This window comes from Tamandua tetradactyla, chromosome 16, assembly GCF_023851605.1.
Source record: "Tamandua tetradactyla isolate mTamTet1 chromosome 16, mTamTet1.pri, whole genome shotgun sequence".
NCBI lineage: Eukaryota > Metazoa > Chordata > Mammalia > Pilosa > Myrmecophagidae > Tamandua > Tamandua tetradactyla.
In genome coordinates, this window is record NC_135342.1 from 28,538,600 (window position 1) to 28,559,849 (window position 21,250).

The 21,250-nt window shown below is 37.0% G+C and overlaps 1 protein-coding gene across 2 annotated transcripts in view; it reads right to left on the minus strand.

Moving 5' to 3' along the window:
- Window positions 1-1,070: 1,070 nt before the first annotated feature.
- The window catches only part of LOC143660060 (uncharacterized), a 56,244-nt gene continuing 36,064 nt past the window's right edge, over window positions 1,071-21,250 (minus strand). For both annotated transcript variants that reach the window (XM_077133456.1, XM_077133455.1), the window contains exon 5: window positions 1,071-10,626. In XM_077133456.1, the coding sequence (XP_076989571.1) occupies window positions 9,266-10,626 (1,361 nt within the window). In that variant the 3' untranslated portion in view covers window positions 1,071-9,265. The remainder of the gene's footprint in view (window positions 10,627-21,250) is intronic.

Consider the following 21,250-nt stretch of genomic DNA (forward strand, 5'->3'; position numbering starts at 1 on the left):
AAGAAATAAAAAGAAAAAAAATAAAACTCAAGCATCCCATACCACTTAGCCACCCCAACCCCATCCCTGCTTATTGGCCCCTAGTATTGATTTTTTTCTACCCAATTTAAAGACATATAATAAAAGTAAGTTAACTAAGACATTGTAGTATTGTCAGAGATATATGGATTAGTGGAACAGAATAAAATATCCCAAAGTAGATTCATACAAACATGGGCAACAGACATTTTTTTCTTTTTGCTCTGTAGCTATACAATCATTATTTAAAGATCAGGACTACAGGATTACAGCTCAACAATTTCTGGTATTTCCTTCTAGCTATTTTTTTTTTACAAATTAAATTAATGTTTATTTCTCAATAGCTTTTATCCTTTAAATCTCAAATGTCATTTCCTCATTTTCTTATTTTTTATTTTATTAAATTTGTCACAATTTTAAATTATCCTGTTTAATTATTATCTTATTACTACTCACTTATTCACTTTTTTGATTAACAAGAATCTTCCAGTTTGTTTACCATTGTACTTCTAATCTCTTTGCTACAGAAGACACAAAACATCTGTTAAAATAATTAAAGTATATGGTCCCCAAATAAAAGCTGTTGTTTGATATATACCAATATCTTGAAATTATAGCATGATGGATTATTCTGTGTTTTCCTATAATTTAAACTGAAATGGAAATCTGTTGAAAGCTCAGGTGTCAAAAGTTGAGAGAACCAAGGGCATGCTCTGGTCGAGGTGAGGCAAATGCTCAGCCAAGTCCTCAGGGTTCTAAGGCAGTAAGATAGGAAGGCTTCTGGCTTCAACCAGAGTAGCTCTGCAATCATTAGTGGACACGGATTTTCTGCATAAGCTTCTGTTTGAAGAAAGGGTTCCAGTGCTTAAAATCAGGGAGGTGGTGTTGGTGGAACCACTATTGTATGAATTTTGGAGCAAAAACCTAAAATTTTTGAACATTCTAAATTATATTTCCCCAAAAAAGCTAATATGCTATATTATCAATATTTTATAGTGTCACAACACAAATTTATTCTGCTTCAATATTAAAACATCAAGCAATAATATTTATTTAAAGAAGTTTAGGGATGAATATAGTACTAAGGCTTCTAGTACCAGAAAATCTTTGACTTTTAGCTATATAAATATTAAAAGTTATACCTCATATTGAAGAATTTTTAAATCTTTGGATTCAAAGATATCTCTTTCCACTATATTACTATTACATTTACATTGATTTCTTTCTTTATAGAGAAAGTGTTCTGGTTTGCTAGCTGCTGGAATGCAATATACCAGAAACAGAATGGCTTTTAAGAGGGGGAATTTAATCAGTTGCTAGTTTATAGTTCTATGGCTGAGAAAATGTCCCAAATAAAACAAGTCTATAGAAATGTCCAACCAAAGGCATCCATCCAGGGAAAGATACCTTGGTTCAAGGAGGCCGATGAAGTTCAGGGTTTCTATTTCAAGTGAGAAGGCACATGGCAAACACAGTCAGGGCTTCTCTCTCAGCTGGAAGGGCACATGGTGAACATAGCGTCACCTGTTAGCTTTCTCTCCTAGCTTCTGGTTTCATGAAGATCCCCGGGAGGCATTTTCCTTCTTCATCTCCAAAGGTCACTGGCTGGTGGACTCTGCTTCGTGGTGTTGCAGCATTCTCTGCTCTCTCCAAATCTCTCTCATTCTCCAAAATGTTCCCTCTTTTATAGGACTCCAGAAACTAATCAAGATCCACCCAAATGGGTAGAGACACATTTCCCCCAGTCCAGTTTAACAACCACTCTTGATTGGGTCAACAACCACTCTTGATCATCTCCAGGAAGATGATCTAATTACAAAGTCAAACATACAGTATTGAATAGGGATTATTCTGCCTTTACAAAATGGGATTTAGATTAAAACATGGCTTTTCTAGGGGACATATATCCTTTCAAACCAACACAGAGAACATATAAAAATATAGTTATTGTATTACCCCATTCCAGGTTGTATTTTTTCTAGAGTAGATTTAAAACCAGATTAGCAGTAACAGGATTCTAAGATGTGGGCGTATGTCTATTTGCCATGGACAATCTGTCTTGCAATTAGCTCCTTCATTATTTCATTGGTACCACCATAGATTGGCTGAATTCAGTCATCCATAGAGGCTTTTGCAATTGGGTACTCCCACATGTATCCCCAACCTCCGTAGAGCTGTACACAGTCATAAGCTATACTGTTTTATAACTCAGATGACCAATATTTCACCAGGGAAGCAATGCCAGAGTCCAGACGTTTCATTTCATGCAGCTGGAGACAGCTGTCCACAAAAGCTCTGGTAACGCAAATGTGTGTTTTTAATTCTGCTAGCTTATGCTGCACTGTCTTTACTCAAGACTGGCATCTGCTGGTTCTCTGCTCCTGAGCTCCATTGCTTTCAGCCACTATTCCTACTGAGGTTCCTCACTTCTCCAGGGCTGGCTTTCATTTCGTAGCTTCCCTTGGCTCTCTCCAGGTTCTGGCTTGCTTAACAGCTCATGTCTGCGGCTCCAAGCATCTCCAAACATCCGCGTCTGTGTCAGCTCTGCTGTGATGTTTCTGTCGGCTTCTGTTGTTTCTGTCAGCACTGTTATTTCTCCCTTCTAGCTATTTTAATACACTAGAAACTAAAAAGAAATATCTATATTATGAGTCAGTAGTCATAATCATTTGTTAAATTCAAATTTCTCCATTACATCACCCCCCCTCTCATTTAATCATTGTCTCAATCTTCAGGAATATCCAGGCAATGACCATTTTAACTTCTTTCTGCTGGAAAGTGGTGTTGCCCATATGGGGTTAGAGAACAATTGGTTGATGTTCTTGGAGATACTGGTACCTCTGTGTTTCAGGGCTTATCTGATATAGGAACCACCTGGAGGCCTTGAGTTTCTGAAAAAATAAACTTACTACGTAAAACATTTGGAGTCTTAGATACAGCCCAAGTATTCTGTAGATTTCTCAGGAATACTTTGGTTGGGGGTTGGCATACTGTGGCAATTTGCAATATATGGCTGAAGCTTGCATAACAGTAACCTCCAGAATGACCTCTTGACTCTATCTGAAATCTCTTACCAATTGTTTTGGTTTGTGAAATGCTGCAAGAATGCCATATACCAGAGATGGACTGCCTTTTAAAAGGGGAATTTAATACAAGTTCACAGTTTTCTAAGGCCAGAAAAATGTCCAAACTAAGGCATCCAGTAAAAGATACCCTGACTCAAGAAAGGCTGATGTCTGTCACAAGGGAAGGCATGTGACTGGCAACTGCTGTTCCTGGTTCCATTGTTTCCAGTTTCTCATGCCAGTAGTTTCCTCTCTAAGCATCTTTGGGTCTTCACTTAGCTCCTCCAGGATACAACTCTGGGTTCTGGCTTGCTTAGCATTTCATGGGAAGGTACATGGTGATATTTGCTAGACTCTGCCTATGTCTGGGCATTTGCTTTTTTTTGTCAGCACTCCAAGCAACTCCAAACATCTGTGTCTCTGTCAGCTAGAAGCAACTCTTCTCCAACCATCTGCCTCTGAGATTTCTCCAAAATATTTCCTTTTAAAGGACTCCAGTAAACTAATCAAGAACCACCTTAAATGATGGAGTCACATCTCCATCTAATCAAAAGGTCACACTCACAACCGGGAGAGTCATATCCCATGGAGATGATCTAATCAAAATTTTCTACCCTACATATTGAATCAGGATTCAAAGACAGTTTCCTCTGCAAGATTGTATCAGGAAAAAGACATGGCTTTTCTGGTGTACATAATAGTGCCACTGAAACTCTATTTTGTTCCATTTCTTTTGCCCCTTTTGGTCAAGAAGGCAATCTCAATACCATAATTCTAGGGCCAGTCTCATCCCTGGGAGTCATGTCCCATGTAGGAGGGAGGGTTGTGATTTCATTTGCAGAATTGGCTTAAAGAGAGAGGCCACATCTGAGCAACAAGAGGTTCTCTGGGGGTTACTCTTACACAGGGTTATAAGTAGACTTAGCTTTGCCATTGCAAGAGATAAGTTTCCTAAGTGTAAGCTTCAAGATTGTGTGCTTGGATTATTCAATTGGGAGTCCCTAATGCTTGATATTATATCAAGAGTTCCTCAGGTTGGGGAGATTGATAGTTCCATATTTTTTCCCAGTCTCTCAAGGGGACTTTGTAAAAACTTTTTTACTTTCTGCCCAAAATACTCTGGAATATGTCAGGGTATTACCTTAACCTGTACAAAATAAGATTTCATGTCCTATTTTAAATTACATGTAATTAGGTTGTTTAGATAAACTTACCAGACAGGTTAAATTAGTGTGCTACAGAAAATTTATATTTTGAACAAAATAAACATCTCTTCCTTTGGTCTCACACAGAAGTTGGAGATTTAAAATATAGACAATACCCTCCTTTGTATTCTGATTTACCTTAGTCCTAACCAGATCCATTTCATTCAAATCTCTAATGGAAGTCTGATCTCTTTTTCAACAACTGCTGTATGCAGTAATGCTGACTTCCAGAGCTGCAAAACTCTAACACTGAACATGAGGTGTCACAAAGATAATCAAAGTTCAAGGGAACTACTGGGTTATACAGAAAAAGCACATCATCTCAGAATTTAAAAATAACAGTTAAGACTCAGGAATAGATGTGACTGCTGTAAGACCTTACAATGTAGGAACATTTACAATGAGCCTTATTGAAGATTCTGTATTCCTTAATGATCAATTGCCCAATCTGCCCACTTAGTATTCCCTGATACGTTATGCTCTTGCATTCAACTTCCAAGAGCATGCTCATTATCATTAGTTGTCAGTGTAACCATTCAATATTTGTCCTTTTTTCTGACTTTCCAACCTGCTCTTGAAACCTTTTTGGCCATTTTTCACTTCAGTTATTGTGGTCTTCAACTCCTATAGTCCTTTTGGTTCCCTTTAAAATGTCTGTCTCTTTACTAAATTTCTCATATTGCTCATTGTTTTCCTGAGATCCTTTATTTCTTTCTCTGTCCTTTCCATCATCTTCTTTAGCATTTTAAAGAACATTTCTTAAAAGATTTCGTACAGTATGTACACATTTTCATCTTCCTCAATGGCATTTTCTCTATTTTGATCCTCTCCTTTTTGGGCCATCATTTCCTATTCCTTTGTCTCATACTCTTTTGTTGCACACTGTGCATTTTAATACCTAAAAATGTTAATCAACTCTGGTATTTATTCCCTGCGATGTCTGCTTCGTGGTTTTGTAACCAGCTACTGATAAGACTGATATTTTCTTGAGCTTCAGCCCTCCTATCAGGAAGGTCTGCCCAAATGCAGTGTGCAGGGTTTTCCCTGTCTTTCTGGGCCTCTGTCTTGTTTTGAGCTTTTGGTTGTTAGCTGTTTTGGACATTTCCTGTTTACAGGAGTTTGGTTGTTCCCTCTGCTTTCTAGGAGACAGATCTCCCTCTCCCAAGTATTTGAAGCCAGCAGACCTTTGTCCCAAACTGTCCACCCTTATAGTTTTTGCATTCCTTTTATCTCATGCTGCTTTTGCCTAGAAGGCAAATTCTCTAAGGAGGTACTCCCAGGAAAGGTCTTTTCCAATCCAGATTTTCACAGCCAACAGAGGGCCAGGGACCCATGAAGGAGGCGCAGACAGACTCCAAAGTGCTCTGGGGAGGGAACCAGGAAGGATGCCAATATTCCCAATGGCTCCCTAAAGTTGAGCTTTCCTGGCCTGCTCAGCAAATGCAGCCCTCCAGCTAACTGCCCCCTACAGCCCTGAGCAAGTGGACAAACAGGTGCTGTTCATAAGGGATCGCTACAATGATATCAGAGAGTTAACTGACAGTACGAGTTGAGACAGTTTTCATTCTTATTTTTGGGTAAGTAATAATTCATTTAGTGGTGAATTCTAATTACAAATATATGTTCATAATGCTGTGTTACATTAGGAAAAACCAAGAGAATGAATTCAGATTTGAGGCTAAATCATGTCTCTTTTCCATCATTCTTACTTTGGAGAATTAGAACACATAAAATTCAGATAATAATTAAACAAGTATAGTTCAGGCCTAGACAGACTAGTAATTTTCCTATACCAAAATTATTTTAATAGATTGCTAAATTCATTATCCTGTATTTTATTTAGAATTTTTGCATCTATCTTCATAAAAGTAGCAGGCTTAGACTTTGCTTTTTAGGAACTATTCGCATTTTGTTTTGTATCAGGATTGTATTAGCTGTGCAGAATAAATTAGTAAAATCTTAAGGATTACCTATTCCATAAAACTTTTAGCCGTACATATATCCCATTTAAAAAAAAACAAAACAGGGAGTTTATATAAACATATACACACACATTTGTTGGTTTACTTATGTTCTGTAGCATCAAACTAATTATAACATATTCTTGTAAAACTATAATTCCTCCATATTTTTACACGTTTTTCAATATATAGTATTTCTTTATAACTTTAAAAGAATCTTCTTGATAGTTTGAAGTTATAATACCATCATTGTTAGTACCTTAAATGTATTATCCTTCTTTTATTTTTGCTTGATTAGATCTGACAAAAATCTAGTCATTACTAACACTAGATGAAGCCTGCTATTGTCTTGTCTCTTAACTGCTATTTTAAATTGTACTTTGGGTCTGTTTACTAGTGTAGGTTTTATTTGTTGTTTCTGTTTTTTGACATAAATGCTTATTTATTCCTGCAACACATTTATCAAGTGGCTACTATGTGAAAGGCCCTGAATTGGTTGCTGAGGATAAAGTGAACAAAATGCACATTGCATCTGCAAATGAAGTTTCCTTAATGCATTAAAGATTATTAGTTTCCCACTGTATAGAACTTTCGTGATATCCTCTACAAGTTTAGATATGTAGGCATTTCATTGTCATTCATTTCTAAGTAATCTATACTTCAGTTTTGATATGCATTTTAAAACATTTTATTAAACATTCAAACAAATACTACAAAAAATGTAGTAATATTAAAAGAATGAACATACATGGACGAACCACTCCATTCCAATAATTGTCAACATTTCACCAAACTAGTTTCCAGCTCTTCTCCCCATTTTTTTCCTTTGCTGGAATATCATTTACTAAATACATGAGTATGTGTCTCTAACAAATAAGATCTTTACTTTTTAAAACCACATTGACATTATCACCCCTAACAAAATTGTTATTTCTAAACATAATCTAATACTTGGTCCATGTACATATTCCCCCAATTGTCTCCAAAATGCTATTTTATATTTTATCCAATTCAAGTCAAAATAATGCCCAGGAAATGAATTCAGTCATATGTCTCTCAAGACTCTTTTAATCTGGTAATGGTTGTTTTTTTTCTTTTTCTTATTTCTTGCTACCCAATAGTTGAAGATACCAGGTCTTGATGATTAGTTAATTTGGTGCCACTTACCTTTTCATCTATTCTCCAAATTCTTGGTTTTAAAGAATCTGATTTAAAGGTTTGATTCCTTCAGTATATTATCTTGGTAAAAAGACTTCACAGGGAGTACTGGATACTTTCTGATGCATTTCAGGAGGTACATATTGTCTGACAGTCCATAGTCCTACTTTTATTAAGATTGATCGAAGGGTTCAGAGGTGGGTCAGCTTTATACATCTACTGTAAAATTCCATCAATCTTTCATCAAATAGTTTTAGCATCAACTGAAGAGAATTTACTGTATCCCATCAGTGGATAGGAAATGGTAATTTTCTTTTCTAAACTTATTATCCTTTTTGTATCTACTGTGCAGCCATAATCAAGGAAACTATTAAACCCCTGGTGGAGTCAAGCCAAAAGACCCAGCTTGAAAGAACTCCCACTAGTCAAAGATGGAGGAACATGGACATCAAAAAAGTATACTGACTGCAAAGGAATTATGTTTTCTCTCACACAGGAATCATGCACGTACACACATATGTGATACAACATTTCCAAGTGGTTAATTTCCTTTTTGCCATCTTTTTGATAGCTCCTAATTAATCTTGAACTGTGTTCAGACAATGGGGGGGGGGTGGACTGTAAGCCATTTGTTTTTAGGAATTTATTATAGGCAATTAAGTCCATATTTCTCTTTTTCTTTAGAAGCCATATTCCTAACAATCTCATGTTCGTGAAATTCACAAGGTTTCTTTTCAGTCTAAAATCTCTGAAGCATTGTAAGGGATGAAGAACATACATTAACTATAATCTCTGAGATTTTATCTAGAATAAATTATTTTAAGTGCTGAGAAGTGACAGAAGGCATTTCTACATTTATTTACCTATGCAGAATCTTCCTTCCATATGAGTTCACAAATACTGATAATAATTACAGAGAATATTTACAGAATATGATCTCTGTAGCTGCTATTCTTCCAAGTACTAACTACTTAATTCTTAATCCTATTACAGTGTGACAATCACTTAAAAAAAGGGCCCCAAGGGCCCCTGCCTCATGGAATTCACACTGTTGTGTAATCCCCTCCTGTGAGTGTGGGATGGCCTAGTGACCTGCTACTAGCCAATACAGCAACAGTAATGAGCTGTCACTTCCATGATTAGATTTCATGATAAAATGTTAACTTCCATCTTGCTAGTGACTACACTGCCTTCTCAGCTTGCACAGTTTTGATGAAGAAGACAGCCACACTGGAGGTACAAGTGGCAAGGAACTAAGGATAGCTTTTGGTCAAAAGTCAGCTGGAAACTGAGGACATCAGAGGAATGGATTCAGCCAACAACCTTATAAGCTTAGAAATGGATCTTCCCTCAGTTAAGCCCTCAGATGAGACTTCAGAACTGGCCAAAACTTTATATCCTATGAGACTCTAAACCAGAGGACCCAACCTAAGTCATGCCCAGACTCCTAACCCATAGAAATTGTGAATTAATAAATATGTTGTTTTAAGCTATTATGTGTATGGTAATGTGTTACACAGCAATAAATAATACACATAGGTACTATTATCACCATTTTATGAGTAAAAGGAGGCACCGAAGTTTAAGTTTCTTGCCAATATCACACTGGTAATAAGTAATGAAATGGAGATAATGATTTTTTAAAAAAGTTAAAGGTTTTCCTGCATTCATTACATTATTCTCACATATGAATTTGCTAAAGATAAACAATGTTTGAATGGTGATAAGCTTTTAAATCAACATGCACTTATTCTAATATGAAATTTCTTATTCTGAGTTGTGTACATGAAACAAATTTTCTCAAGAATGAATTTCCTGATGTTCTATAACATGATATACATTTGAAAGCTTTCTTGTATTAAATTCCACTATGAATTTTCTGATGCTGAGTAAGGTGTGAATGTTGTCTAAAGGCTTTCTTACATTCTTTACATTTATAGGGTTTCTCCCCAGTATGAATTCTCTGGTGTTGAGTAAGAAATGAATACAGTCTAAAAGCCTTGCCACATTCCTTACATTCATAAGGTTTCTCACCAGTATGAATACTCTGATGTTGAGTTAGTTGTGACAGTAGTCTAAAGGGTTTCCTACATTCTTTACATTCATAAGGTTTCTCTCCAGTATGGATACTTTGATGCTGAGTAAGTTGTGAGATCACCCTAAAGGCCTTTCCACATTCTTCACATTCATAGGGTCTCTCAACAATGTGAATGCTCTGATGTGAAATAAGCTGTGAGTAACTACTAAAGGTCTTCCAACATTCCATACATTCATAGGGCTTCTCACGATTATGAATTCTCTGATGTCGAACAAGTTGTTGCCTCAATCTAAAAGTTTTTCCACATTCCTTACATTCATAGGGCTTTTCACCAGTATGAATACTCTTATGGACAGTAAGTTGTTGACATATTCTAAAAGCCTTTCCACATTCCTTACATTCATAGGGCTTCTCACCAAAATGAATTTTCTGATGGACTCTTAGGTCTGGACCACATACAAAGGCTTTCCCACATTCTTTACATTCGTATAATTTCTCAGCTGTATGAAGTCTCTGATGTCGAGTAAGGTGCGTACACTGTCTAAAGGTCTTCCCACATTCCTTACATTCATAGGGTTTCTCGCCAGTGTGAATTCTCTGATGTCGAGCAAGCTGCTGATGAACTCTAAAAGCCTTTCCACATTCTTTACATTCATAGGGTTTTTCACCAGTATGAAGTCTCTGATGTTGAGTAAGTTCTTGGAGGACTGTAAAAGCCTTCCCACATTCCTTACATTCATAGGGTTTCTCACCAGTGTGAAGTTTGTGATGTCGAATAAGGTGTGCACGTTGTCTAAAGGCCTGCCCACATTCCTTACATTTATAAGGTTTCTCACCAGTATGAATTCTTAGGTGCTGACTAAGTGTTGAGCGACGAATAAAGGTCTTTCTACATTCCTTACATTCATATAACTTTTCTCCATTATGAACTCTCTGATAATTAGTAAAAAAATTATGATCTTTATAAGTGGCAACTTCTTCAGAGGTAATTTGCCTAAAATATCCCTTTTGTGGTTCCTTTTGTCCCTCAATATTGCTTTTGCATTCCCAATTATTTCCAAAAATGGAACCCTGAAGGTTATAGCTTTGAATTCTTCCCATTATCTCCCATTGAAGGGAATACATTTCATAAATATCCTTTTCTGGAGAGAAATTATTGGTTGTGTATCTGGAATCTAAATCTGAAAAACAAAACAAGAAAGCAAATACATGTTATTTTCCTGTTTCAAAAGAAAATTTCTATAGAAACACAAAAAGCAAACTTAAAATAATGCCTGTTAAAAGTGAATGGATTAGACATACTAAAACATAGGCATTTCTGTTACAGTGCCACATGTGTTTCTACAAAACCTTATCTTCTGTAAAACTACATGCAAAAATTTACAAGGGTCATGGAAAAAACAGGACTGAAGTAAACCACTAAAATCTAACCTGGATAATCCAAAAAGCAGCTCAGCATGTCTGAAGGCTGCTTCATAGATACTAAAACGCACAAAAATAGGGTAGAAATAATGAGTTTAGGTTCTGAGACACTGCATATAAAACAAATCCATGAGCTAGTGAGGCTACCATTTAAGTGGGAACAGAGAAAAAGTGTAACCTGTCTTTAACTACAAGCCATGCAAGATTGAAAATATACTTCTCACAGATGGAGTCCTGGGTGTAGGTATTTATTAATTTTCTTAAAATAAAGATAAAGGAATTCTGATAGCAATACATCAAGTTGCGGACTTAAGCCTTTCGTGTTGAAGGCTATAAGCACTTCTATATTGGCTACACATATCTAGGAAAAATTACCTACTAACTTCTACATTATACTGACATCAATTGCTTATATTCTATCACTATTAAGCTTATTTGCATTATACTTTACTGCCATACATTTTGAAAAAAGGAAAGAGGCACATGGAGAATAATGAGAACCATGAATGCAGGTAAAATTGGTGATTAGGGGAACAAGTCAAGTCAGTGGTTCTCAAATTTAAGTCTGGATAAGAATCAACTGGGAGGTACAGAAACCCCAAACAGCTAAAAGCATATAAAAAAAGAAAAAAAAAGTGGGCGGATTAACACTTCCTGATTTTAAAACTTATTTTAAAGTCACTCTGGTCAAAACAGCATGGTACTGGCATAAAGATAGAAGTACTGACCAATGGAATTGAATCGAGAGCACAGAAACAGATCATCAAATCTACAGTCAACTGATCTTTGACAAGGGCCCCAAATGCACTGAACTGGGACAAAATAGTCTTTTCAATAAACAGGCATGGGAAAACTGAATATTAATAGCCAAAAGAATGAAAGAGGACCCTTGCTTTACACCCTATGCGAAAGTTAACTCAAAGTGGATCAAACACCTAAATATAAGAACCAGACCATAAAGCTCCGAGAAGAAAATGAAAGGAAACACCTTCAATACATAGTAATAGATGGTAGCTTCCTAAACTATGCGCCCAAGGCATGAGAAACAAAAGAAGAAATATATAAATGGGAACTCCTCAAAATCAAATGCTTTTGTGCCTCAACAGACTTTGTCAAAAAGATGAAGACGCAGTCAACTCAATGGGAGAAAATAACTGGAAACTACACATTGGATAAAGGTTTCATATCCTGTATACATGAACAAGCAACATAATTATAAAATGGGATAAAGATATGATAGGTATTTTTCTGAAGAGCAAATAAAGATGTTTAAAATGCACATGAAGAGATGCTCATTTTCATTAGCTATAGGGGAAATGCAGATCAAGACTACAATGAGATATCACCTCACACCTATGAGAATGACTGCTACTAAACAAATAGGAAACTACAAATGTTGGAGAGGATGTGGTGAAATTGGGACACTTATGCATTGCTGGTGGGAATGTGTAATGGTACAACTGCTATGGAAGACAGTTTGGCAATTCCTTAGGTAACTAAATTCTGAGTTGCCCTATGATCCAGCAATACTACTATCCAGAAGACCTGATAGCAGTGACACAAAGACATTTACACACAGATGTTCACAGCAGAATTATTCACAATTGCCAAAAGATGGAAACAATCCAAGTGTCCATAAATAGACAAGTGGATTAACAAAATGTGGTATACACATACAATGGAATATTATGTGCCAATACGAAATGATGAAATGAAGCATATGACAAGATGGATGAGCCTTGAGAACATAATGCTGAGTGAAATAAGCCAGACACAAAAGGATGGATACTGTATGATTCCACTTATATGAACATGTTAAAGGTAAAATCAGAGGCTTATAATACAGAGGGGGGACCTAGAGATACATGGAAGCTTGAGATATGTGAACAGTTAGCTAATGAGTTTGAACTCAAACGTGCAGAATAGATGGAAGTGAAGGTGGTTTAACAGTGGGTCTGTAAGTAATATTACCATACTGAAGGCGAACATGATTGAAAGGGGTTGTATAGACCCATATGTCACACTGATTAACACTACTTATATAAATAAATTCTTACATGAACTACTTCAAAGGTATGACTCTTGTACAAAGTAAGTTCGCCGTATAGGAGAAAAACTACTATTGTATGCTATGGGAGATGTTTAAAAGGAAAACATCAACAGTACCACAGCAACACGAGGGGTAAATAATGGTGGGAGGGATAAGAGTTAAGGGGAGGTTTTAGATTTTCTATTTGGTGAGGGTATGTTTGCTGGATATCCTTCTCTTGGGAGTAATGAAATTATTTAAAATTGAGAGTGCTGATGGACTGTTGACTTTGGACATTGTGGTAGTTAGATTCAGCTATCAACTTGGCTAGGTGAAGATGCCTAGTTATGCTGCTGTGGACATGGCCAATGGCATGTGAACTTCATCTGTTCCTGATCTCATCTGCACTCAGCTAGGAGGCGTGCCTGCTGCAAAGAACGATGTTTGAGTTAACTGGCTGGTGCTTAAATGAGAGAGCTCAACGTAGCACAGCCCAGGCAGCTCAGCATATCTCATCTCGGCACTCGCAGCTCAGCCCAGGCCTTTGGAGATACAGAAAGGAATCACCCCGGGGAAAGATGTTGGAACCCAGAGGCCTGGAGAGAAGGCCAGCAGAGATCGCTTTGTGCCTTTCCATGTAAGAAAGAACGTCAGTCGAAAGTTAGCTGCCTTTCCTCTGAAGAACTTTACATTAACTAAATAAATCCCCTTTTAGTGAAAGCCAGTCCATCTCTGGTGTGTTGCATTCCAGCAGCTAGCAAACTAGAACAGACATTATACATGATGACCAATGAATGGAGTCGGCTGAAGAATGCACTGACTGAGAAGTAGATTGGCGAATGGTGGTGTATACATATGATCAAATATTGTGCTGCTACAAAAAGGAACAAAGTTGTGAGGCATGCAACATTGTGAATGAACCTGTGGGATATTGGGTGAGGCAAAATAAACCAGAAACAAAAGAACAACTGTATGGTCTCATTTAGAAAATACTTATAGAAAAACAGGGGCCTAGATTACAACTCATATAGCAGTCACATTTAGTCTGGGGTGGTAATTATAATTTCTGGATTTTGAGAGGCTGTATAACCTAGTATTTAGAGATAAAAATGTAGCCAATCAAGTTGGGATTAAGGTAATTCAGAGCTGAGATAAAGAAGACATTGTCTATATTTTAGAATCTCATCTACTCCTTGAGACCAAAAGAAGAAAGGTGTATTTTTTCCAGAACTTAAATTTTCTGTAGCACATAATCTAACTCAACCCGTCTGGCTAGATCACGTAAACAATCAAAACACAGGGAGCCCAGAGTAAGAATGAGGGCCTTTAATCTTGTATAGCTTAATGTATTGCCTGAATATCTCCAAGAGTATATTTAGCAGATAATCAAAAAGTACTGGAAAAGTCCCTTGAGGAATGGAAGAATATGGAACTATTAAACTTCACCATGGGGGAAGCCCCTGATTCTGTGTCAAACATTAGGGACACCCAAATCAATAGGCCAAGCCCTAGCTGTTGAGGCTGGCTCTTCTGATGCTCATGTATGTAGTGGAGAAGCTTAGCCTACCTATAAGTATGCTTAAGAATTACTTCCGGATGACCTTCTTTGTTGCTCAGATGTAGCCTCTCTCTCTCTCTCTAAGCCCAACTATACAAGTGAAATCATTGCCCTCCCCCTTACATGGGTCATGACATCCAGGGGTGAAAGTCTCCCTAATGGTATCAGAGATGGTTCCAGGTATGAGCCTGGCCCTGGCACTGTTGGATGAACAATGCCATCTGACCAAAAGGGGGAAAAGAAGCATAACAAGGTATCAGTGGCTTAGAGAGTTCAAATAGAGTCGAGAGGCTACTCTAGAAGTCACTCTTACACAGACTTCAGTTAGATATTGCTACCTACCATAATCTGCCAAACCCCAACCAAAGCCATTCCAGCCAGTCCTGAAGAACACCTAGGGCATTACATTAGATTCTATAAAGGTTCCATGCACTAGGATAACTTCCCAGAAACCTACAACCTCCAGATGAGTCCCTGGACCAGATAAGTCCTGAAACCTAGAGGGCCAGCCTCTCCAGAACATCAGCTAGTTTCATCTCCCTACCCCATATTATTGACAGCCCTTTCCAACATGAAAAAGTTAGAATAGGCATAGCTCAACTACCCCTAAAGAGTAGGAGGAAGACCAAAAGTGATGGTGGAGTTATACAGAGAAGGTAGGGTTTAACAAACAAGTATGATTGCTGAATCACTATACTGATATTTTTTTTAGTCTCCAGTATTTTAGAGCAGCTAGAAGTAAAAACCTAAAATTGTGGAATTGTGACCCATACCAAACTCTGAAAACTGTTTTACAACTAATTGTTGTGCTGAGCTTTGAAATTTATTGCTTTTTTGTATAAATGCTATTTTTTCACATACACAAAAAATATTTCTTCTAGCCTCCAGTGTTTTGGAGCACCTAGAAGGAAAAATCTGAAACAGTGGAATGGTAACCCATAGCAAACTCTGGAATCTGTTCTGTAACAATTTGTTGAAATGTACTTTGAACATCATTGCTTTTTCTTTCTTTTCTTTGTATATATGTTATATTTAACAATAAAAAAAAACATTAAACAAAAGAATCAACTGGAGACTTGTTAAAACTGTACAGAAATAATCTTATCTGACTGAAACTAGGTCCTAGGCACGTGTTCGTTTTGTTCTTATATATATACTCATAAGTATATTATTCTGATGCTAATCAGTGTTTGAGTCTCCCAATTTAATTATTTCAATGATTTATCTTTATCACTAGAATAAAAGACAAATATCTTAGCATGGATAATAAGGCTTCTGTTTACCTATAAGTCTCCTCTCTTGTTTATTCTTTCTGTTACTGAAACTATTAGCCTCTTTTCAGCTCAGAGAATGCACTACAACTGTTTAAATCTATGCATTTTATGTTCTGTCCCAGCCTTTATTACACTTCTCCCAATTTTGGATAACTTATGTATTAATTTTCTCATTTGGAATTTTGTTAGTTTCTTACCCCTAAATTTCCTCAAGGGAAAAAACAATCTCTAACACCACTCTCTATTTAATAAAAAATCCAAATACAAGAAGATATTACTCATTTAATTTCCATAATTATGTAACCATTAATGAATATGTACACCTATCCCTAATTTTTTACAATGTTGTACAATGATTTACTTATCTCCATTAGAGTTTATATTACTTAAAACTGTTACATATATGCTGAGCCCAGCAGAATGACTGTCACATATAGAAGAAAGTCTGGGATCACCAGAATGCAAGAGGGGAAAACTAAGGAATGTTAGCTGTGTACTAGAAGACAGTGATCCAGATCGAGTATGTGCTTCAGGAAAATCTAAAATGCTGACTAGGCAAGCAAAATTTGGGGGGAGAAGTGACAGGGATAAGAAGGAGAGAAAAATTTTTCTGTGACTACAATTTGAATGTATACAACTGTTGAAATGACTCAAACAATATCTGATTCTTTATAACAGATAATTTTAAAAATAAAATCAAGAGACACCATCATTTCAAATTTTAAAAACTTTCTACTAAATAAATTTTGGAATAATAAATAAATTGTAGAATTTCTAAAAAACCATGATGAAAACACCACATCTAGAGTGTATGAACCACAGCCATAGATCACTGAAGAAAATTAATTCACACATTTAAATTTTTATAGCAATAAGAAGGAAAGAAAAATTATATGAATTAAATTTAATTTATAAATTTTGTGAATTAAATTTTTCTAACTGAAAAGTTAGAAAAAGAACAACAAAGTAAACAAGGATGAAATAAACTAAAATCAGTTTCATTAAGTAGGTAATAGAAAAATGATGGAATTAATATACAAATAAAAACCCAGGTTGACTTGAAACCATAACAAGTAAAAAGATTAACCATTAGCTAACATAATAAGAAAAAAAGAGAAAGAGTTCAAACAAAATAAGAGATAGTAACTAAGTATTCAAAAATAATTCCTCATGGGTCTCTCACTTTCCTGCACATCTTAGAAAAAGAGGCAATAATTTCCTTTGTTCTGGACTATCTTTACAAAGATTCTTGATCAGAGATGGAGTCTCCAGCACAATGGGCAGGTGTTTGGTATAATGGTTGTCTCTCACAGATCAGAGGTCATACATGCATATTACCAATTATATATATTTGGGTTCTCAAAGTTCAGGGTTCTTCTCCTATAATGCAGCCAAATGCATGTGGAGGTATTCATACAGACCTATCTATATTGTCCTGATAAGACTTGGGGCAAGGAGGAACTAAAGCAAATATGCTGAAAGCCAAGCTGCTTGCTATGCTTTGTAAAATCACAGACCCTTCACAGTTCTTAACACTAGCGAATAACTAACAAAACAGAATAAAGGCCTACCATGCTGTTTTACTTTGTTAAAACTGCCAGAATGCAATATCCCAGAAATGGAACCTCTGTTATAAAGGGAAATTAAGTTGCATATTTACAGTTCAAAGGCCATAGAAATGTCCAAGCTAAGGCACAGTGATGGTTAGGTTCTGGTGTTAACTTGGCCAAGTGATGATGCTGAGTGGTATTCTCAGCCAAGCAGTGCCCTCAACATTGCTGCAAGGATATCTATATCTACAGATATTTCTGTGGGAACTGCTGTCACTGAATTGGAATCCTGAAACAGAATGGGGATGATCATTTCCTGAGTTGGAAGAAATCATATGCATCTGTGGCTGATTACATCTGCAATCAACCAAGGCATACCTCCCACCAAGATAATCCAATCAGTTAACTTTTTAAGGAGGAAGAGAGACCTTTTCATTGATTCTTCAGTCAGCAAGCCTCTCCTGTTGAGTTTGTGCAGACCTGTCACTAGAGCTTCAGCTTCACAGCCTGCCCTATGAATTTTGGACTCTTTCAATCCCATGGTTGTGTGAGAAACTGTTTTAGTTTGCAAGCTGCCAGAATGTGATACACCAGAAATGGAACAGCTTTTAAAATGGGGAATTTTCAAGTTGCTAGTTTACAATTCTAAGGCTGTGAAAATGTCCAACTTCAAGCAAGGCTATAGAAATATCTAATCTATGGCATCCAGGGAAAGATACCTTGGTTCAAGAAGGCCAATCACATTCAGGATTTCTCTCTCAACGGAAAAGGCAGGTAGTGAACATGGCAACATATGCTAGCTTTCTCTCCAGGCTTCTTGTTTCATGAGCTCCCCTACAGTCATTTTCCTTCTTCATCTCTAAAGGTCTCTGGCTGCGTGGGCTCTCATGGGTCTCTCCAAAATGCTTCCTCTTTTAAAGGATTCCAGTAAATTAAACAAGTCCCACCTGAAATGGGTGGAGTCACATCTCCCTATAATCAAAGGTTAATACCTACAATTGGGTGTGGAAATAATCTAATCAAGTTTCCAATTTACAGTGCTAGATAGGGATTAAAAGAAGTTGCTGCCTCCACTAGATGCATCAGGATTTAAAAATGGCTTTTCTAGGGGACACAATCTTTTCAAAACTGCACAGACACCTTTTTAAATCTCATATTTATAGATATCTCCTTTTGGTTCTGTTTCTGTAGAGAACCCTGACTAATACAGGCATCCAAAGAAAGACACCTAACTCCAGAGAAAGAACCAATGGAATAGGCACGTGGCAATGTTACGTGCTGAGGACTGAACTGCTTACTTGGAGGAACTAGAGAAAGAACAGCAAACTAACCCCAAAGCAAACTGAAGAAGAGCAATAACAATGATTAAAGCAGAATTAAATGAACTGGAGAACAAAAGAACAGAAATAATCAATAAAACAAAAAGTTGCTTCTTTGAGAAAATTAATAAAATCAATGGATTTTATTAGCTAGGCTGACAAAGAAAAAAGAGAGGATGCAAATAAACAAAATCAGAAATCAGAGATGTGCCATTTCCATGGACCCTGAAGGAATTTTAAAAAATCATAAGACACCATGAACAACCATATGTCAACAAACCAGACAATTTAGAGGAAATCAAAAAACTCCTAGAAACACACAAACAAGCTAAACTGACTCAAGAAGAAACAGAAGATCTCAACAAACCAAGCCAAGTAAAGAGATTCAGTGAGTCATCAAAAACTTCCTAAAAAGAAAAGCCCAGGCCAGATGGCAGCCAGAAGTAAAAACCTAAAACTGTGGCATTGTAACCCATTCCGAACTCTGAAATCTGTTCTACAACTAATTGTAGCAATGTATGTTGAAATTTAGAGCTTTTCTGTATATGTTATTTTTCACACACACACACACAAAGTCAATTGTGATGATAAATGCACACCTATATGATGATATTGTGAACCACTGATTTTACCCTTTGTGTGATTACATGGTTTGTGAATATATAATATGTATCAAATAAAAATTAAAAACTCTGTTTAAGGAAAAAAAATAAGAATCTGCAAAGTCCCCTTGGGGAACTGGGGAGAAAGGAAGAAATATTCAACTTCCCCATTTGGAGAATTCCTGATATTCTTGCAAGCAGTGGGAACAACCAGATCAATAGGCTGAGCCCTTGATTTTTGGGGTTTGCCCCTATGAAGCTTATTCTTGCAAAGGATAAACTAAGCCTACTTATAATTAGGCATAAGAGTCACCCCCAGAGAACTCTTTTGTTTTTCAGTTGTGGCCTCTCTCTCTAACCCAACTTGGGTGGTAAACTCACTGCCCTCTCCCTACAAGGGACATGACACCAAGGGATTTAAATCTCCCTGGCAACACAGGACAGAATTCCAGGAATGAGCCAGCCTCTGGCATCAAGGGATTGAGAAAGCCTTCTTCATCAAAAGGGAGACGTGACAAATGAGACAATATAAAGTTTCAGTGGCTGAGAGATTTCAGAGTTGAGAGTTTATCCTGGAGGTTACTGTTGTGTATTATATATATATTCCATTTTAGCCTGTGGTGTATTAGAGTGGCTGATGGGAAATATCTGAAATTACTGAGCTGTGTTCCAGGAGCCTTGACCATTGAAGACTACTGTACAACAATACAGCTTTTACAATGTGACTTTGTGATTGTGAAAACCTTGTGTCTGATGTTCCTTTCATCCAGGGTATGGATAGATGAGTAAAAAATAAGGAAAAAGAATAAATAAATAATAGGCGGGGAATAAAGCCTAAAAAATTGGGTAGATTGAAAAATTGGTGGTCAATGAGGGAGGGGTAATGGGGATGAGATGTACAAGTTTTTTCTTTTTTATTTCTTTTCCTAGAGTGACACAAATGATCTAAAAATGATCATGGAGATGAATACACAACTATGTGAAGATATTGTGAGCCATTGATTGTACACCATGTGTCACAGTCAGGTTCATGTGCCAACTTGGCCAGGTGGTGCTGCCCATTTGTCTGCTTGGGCAAGTGCTGGCCTGTCTGTTGCTATAAAGGCATTTCATGGACTTAAATCATGATTACATCAGCTGCATCAGCAGCTGATTGCATTTATAATTAGCTAAGGGAAGTGTCCTCTGCAGTGAGTGATGATTAATCTAATTAGTGGATGTGCTGGTTTGAAAGGAAGTATGCCCCCTAAGAAAAGCCATGTTTTGATATAAATCCCATTTCTAAAAGGTAGAATAATCTTTATTCAATACTGTATATTTGAAACTGTAATGAGATCATTTCCCTGGTTGATGAGATTTAGTTAAGAACGGTTGTTAAACTGGATTAGGGGATGACATGTCTCCACCCATCTGAGTGGGTCTTGATTAGTTTCTGAAGTCCTATAAAAGAGGAAACATTTTGGAGAATGAGAGACTCAGAGAGAGCAGAGAATGCTGCAGTACCATGAAGCAGAGTCCACCAGCCAGCAACCTTTGGAGATGAAGAAGGGGAATGCCTCCCGGGGAGCTTCATGAAACCAGAAGCCAGGAGAGTAAGCTAGCAGATGATGCCGTGTCTGCCATGTGCCCTTCCAGCTGAGAGAGAAGCCCTGACTGCATTCACCATGTGCCTTTCCAGATGAGAGAGAAACCCTGAACTTCATCGGCCTTCTTGAACCAAGGTATCTTTCCCCGGATGCCTTTGATTGGACATTTCTATAGACTTGTTTTAATTGGGACATTTTCTCGGCCTTAGATCTGTAAACTAGCAACTCATTAAATTTCCCTTTTTAAAAAGCCATTCCGTTTCTGGTATATTGCATTCCAGCAGCTAGCAAACTAGAACAGTGGAAAACTTTTAAGGAGGATTCAGAGAAGACAGTCATTCTTCCTGCTTCAGCTGGTGAGCCTCTCCTGTGGAATTCCAGACCCCTTATCAGAGCCCAGACGCTTCATCAGGGTCATCAGCTTCAGACCTGCCCAATGAATTTTGGACTCTTCCATTCCTATGG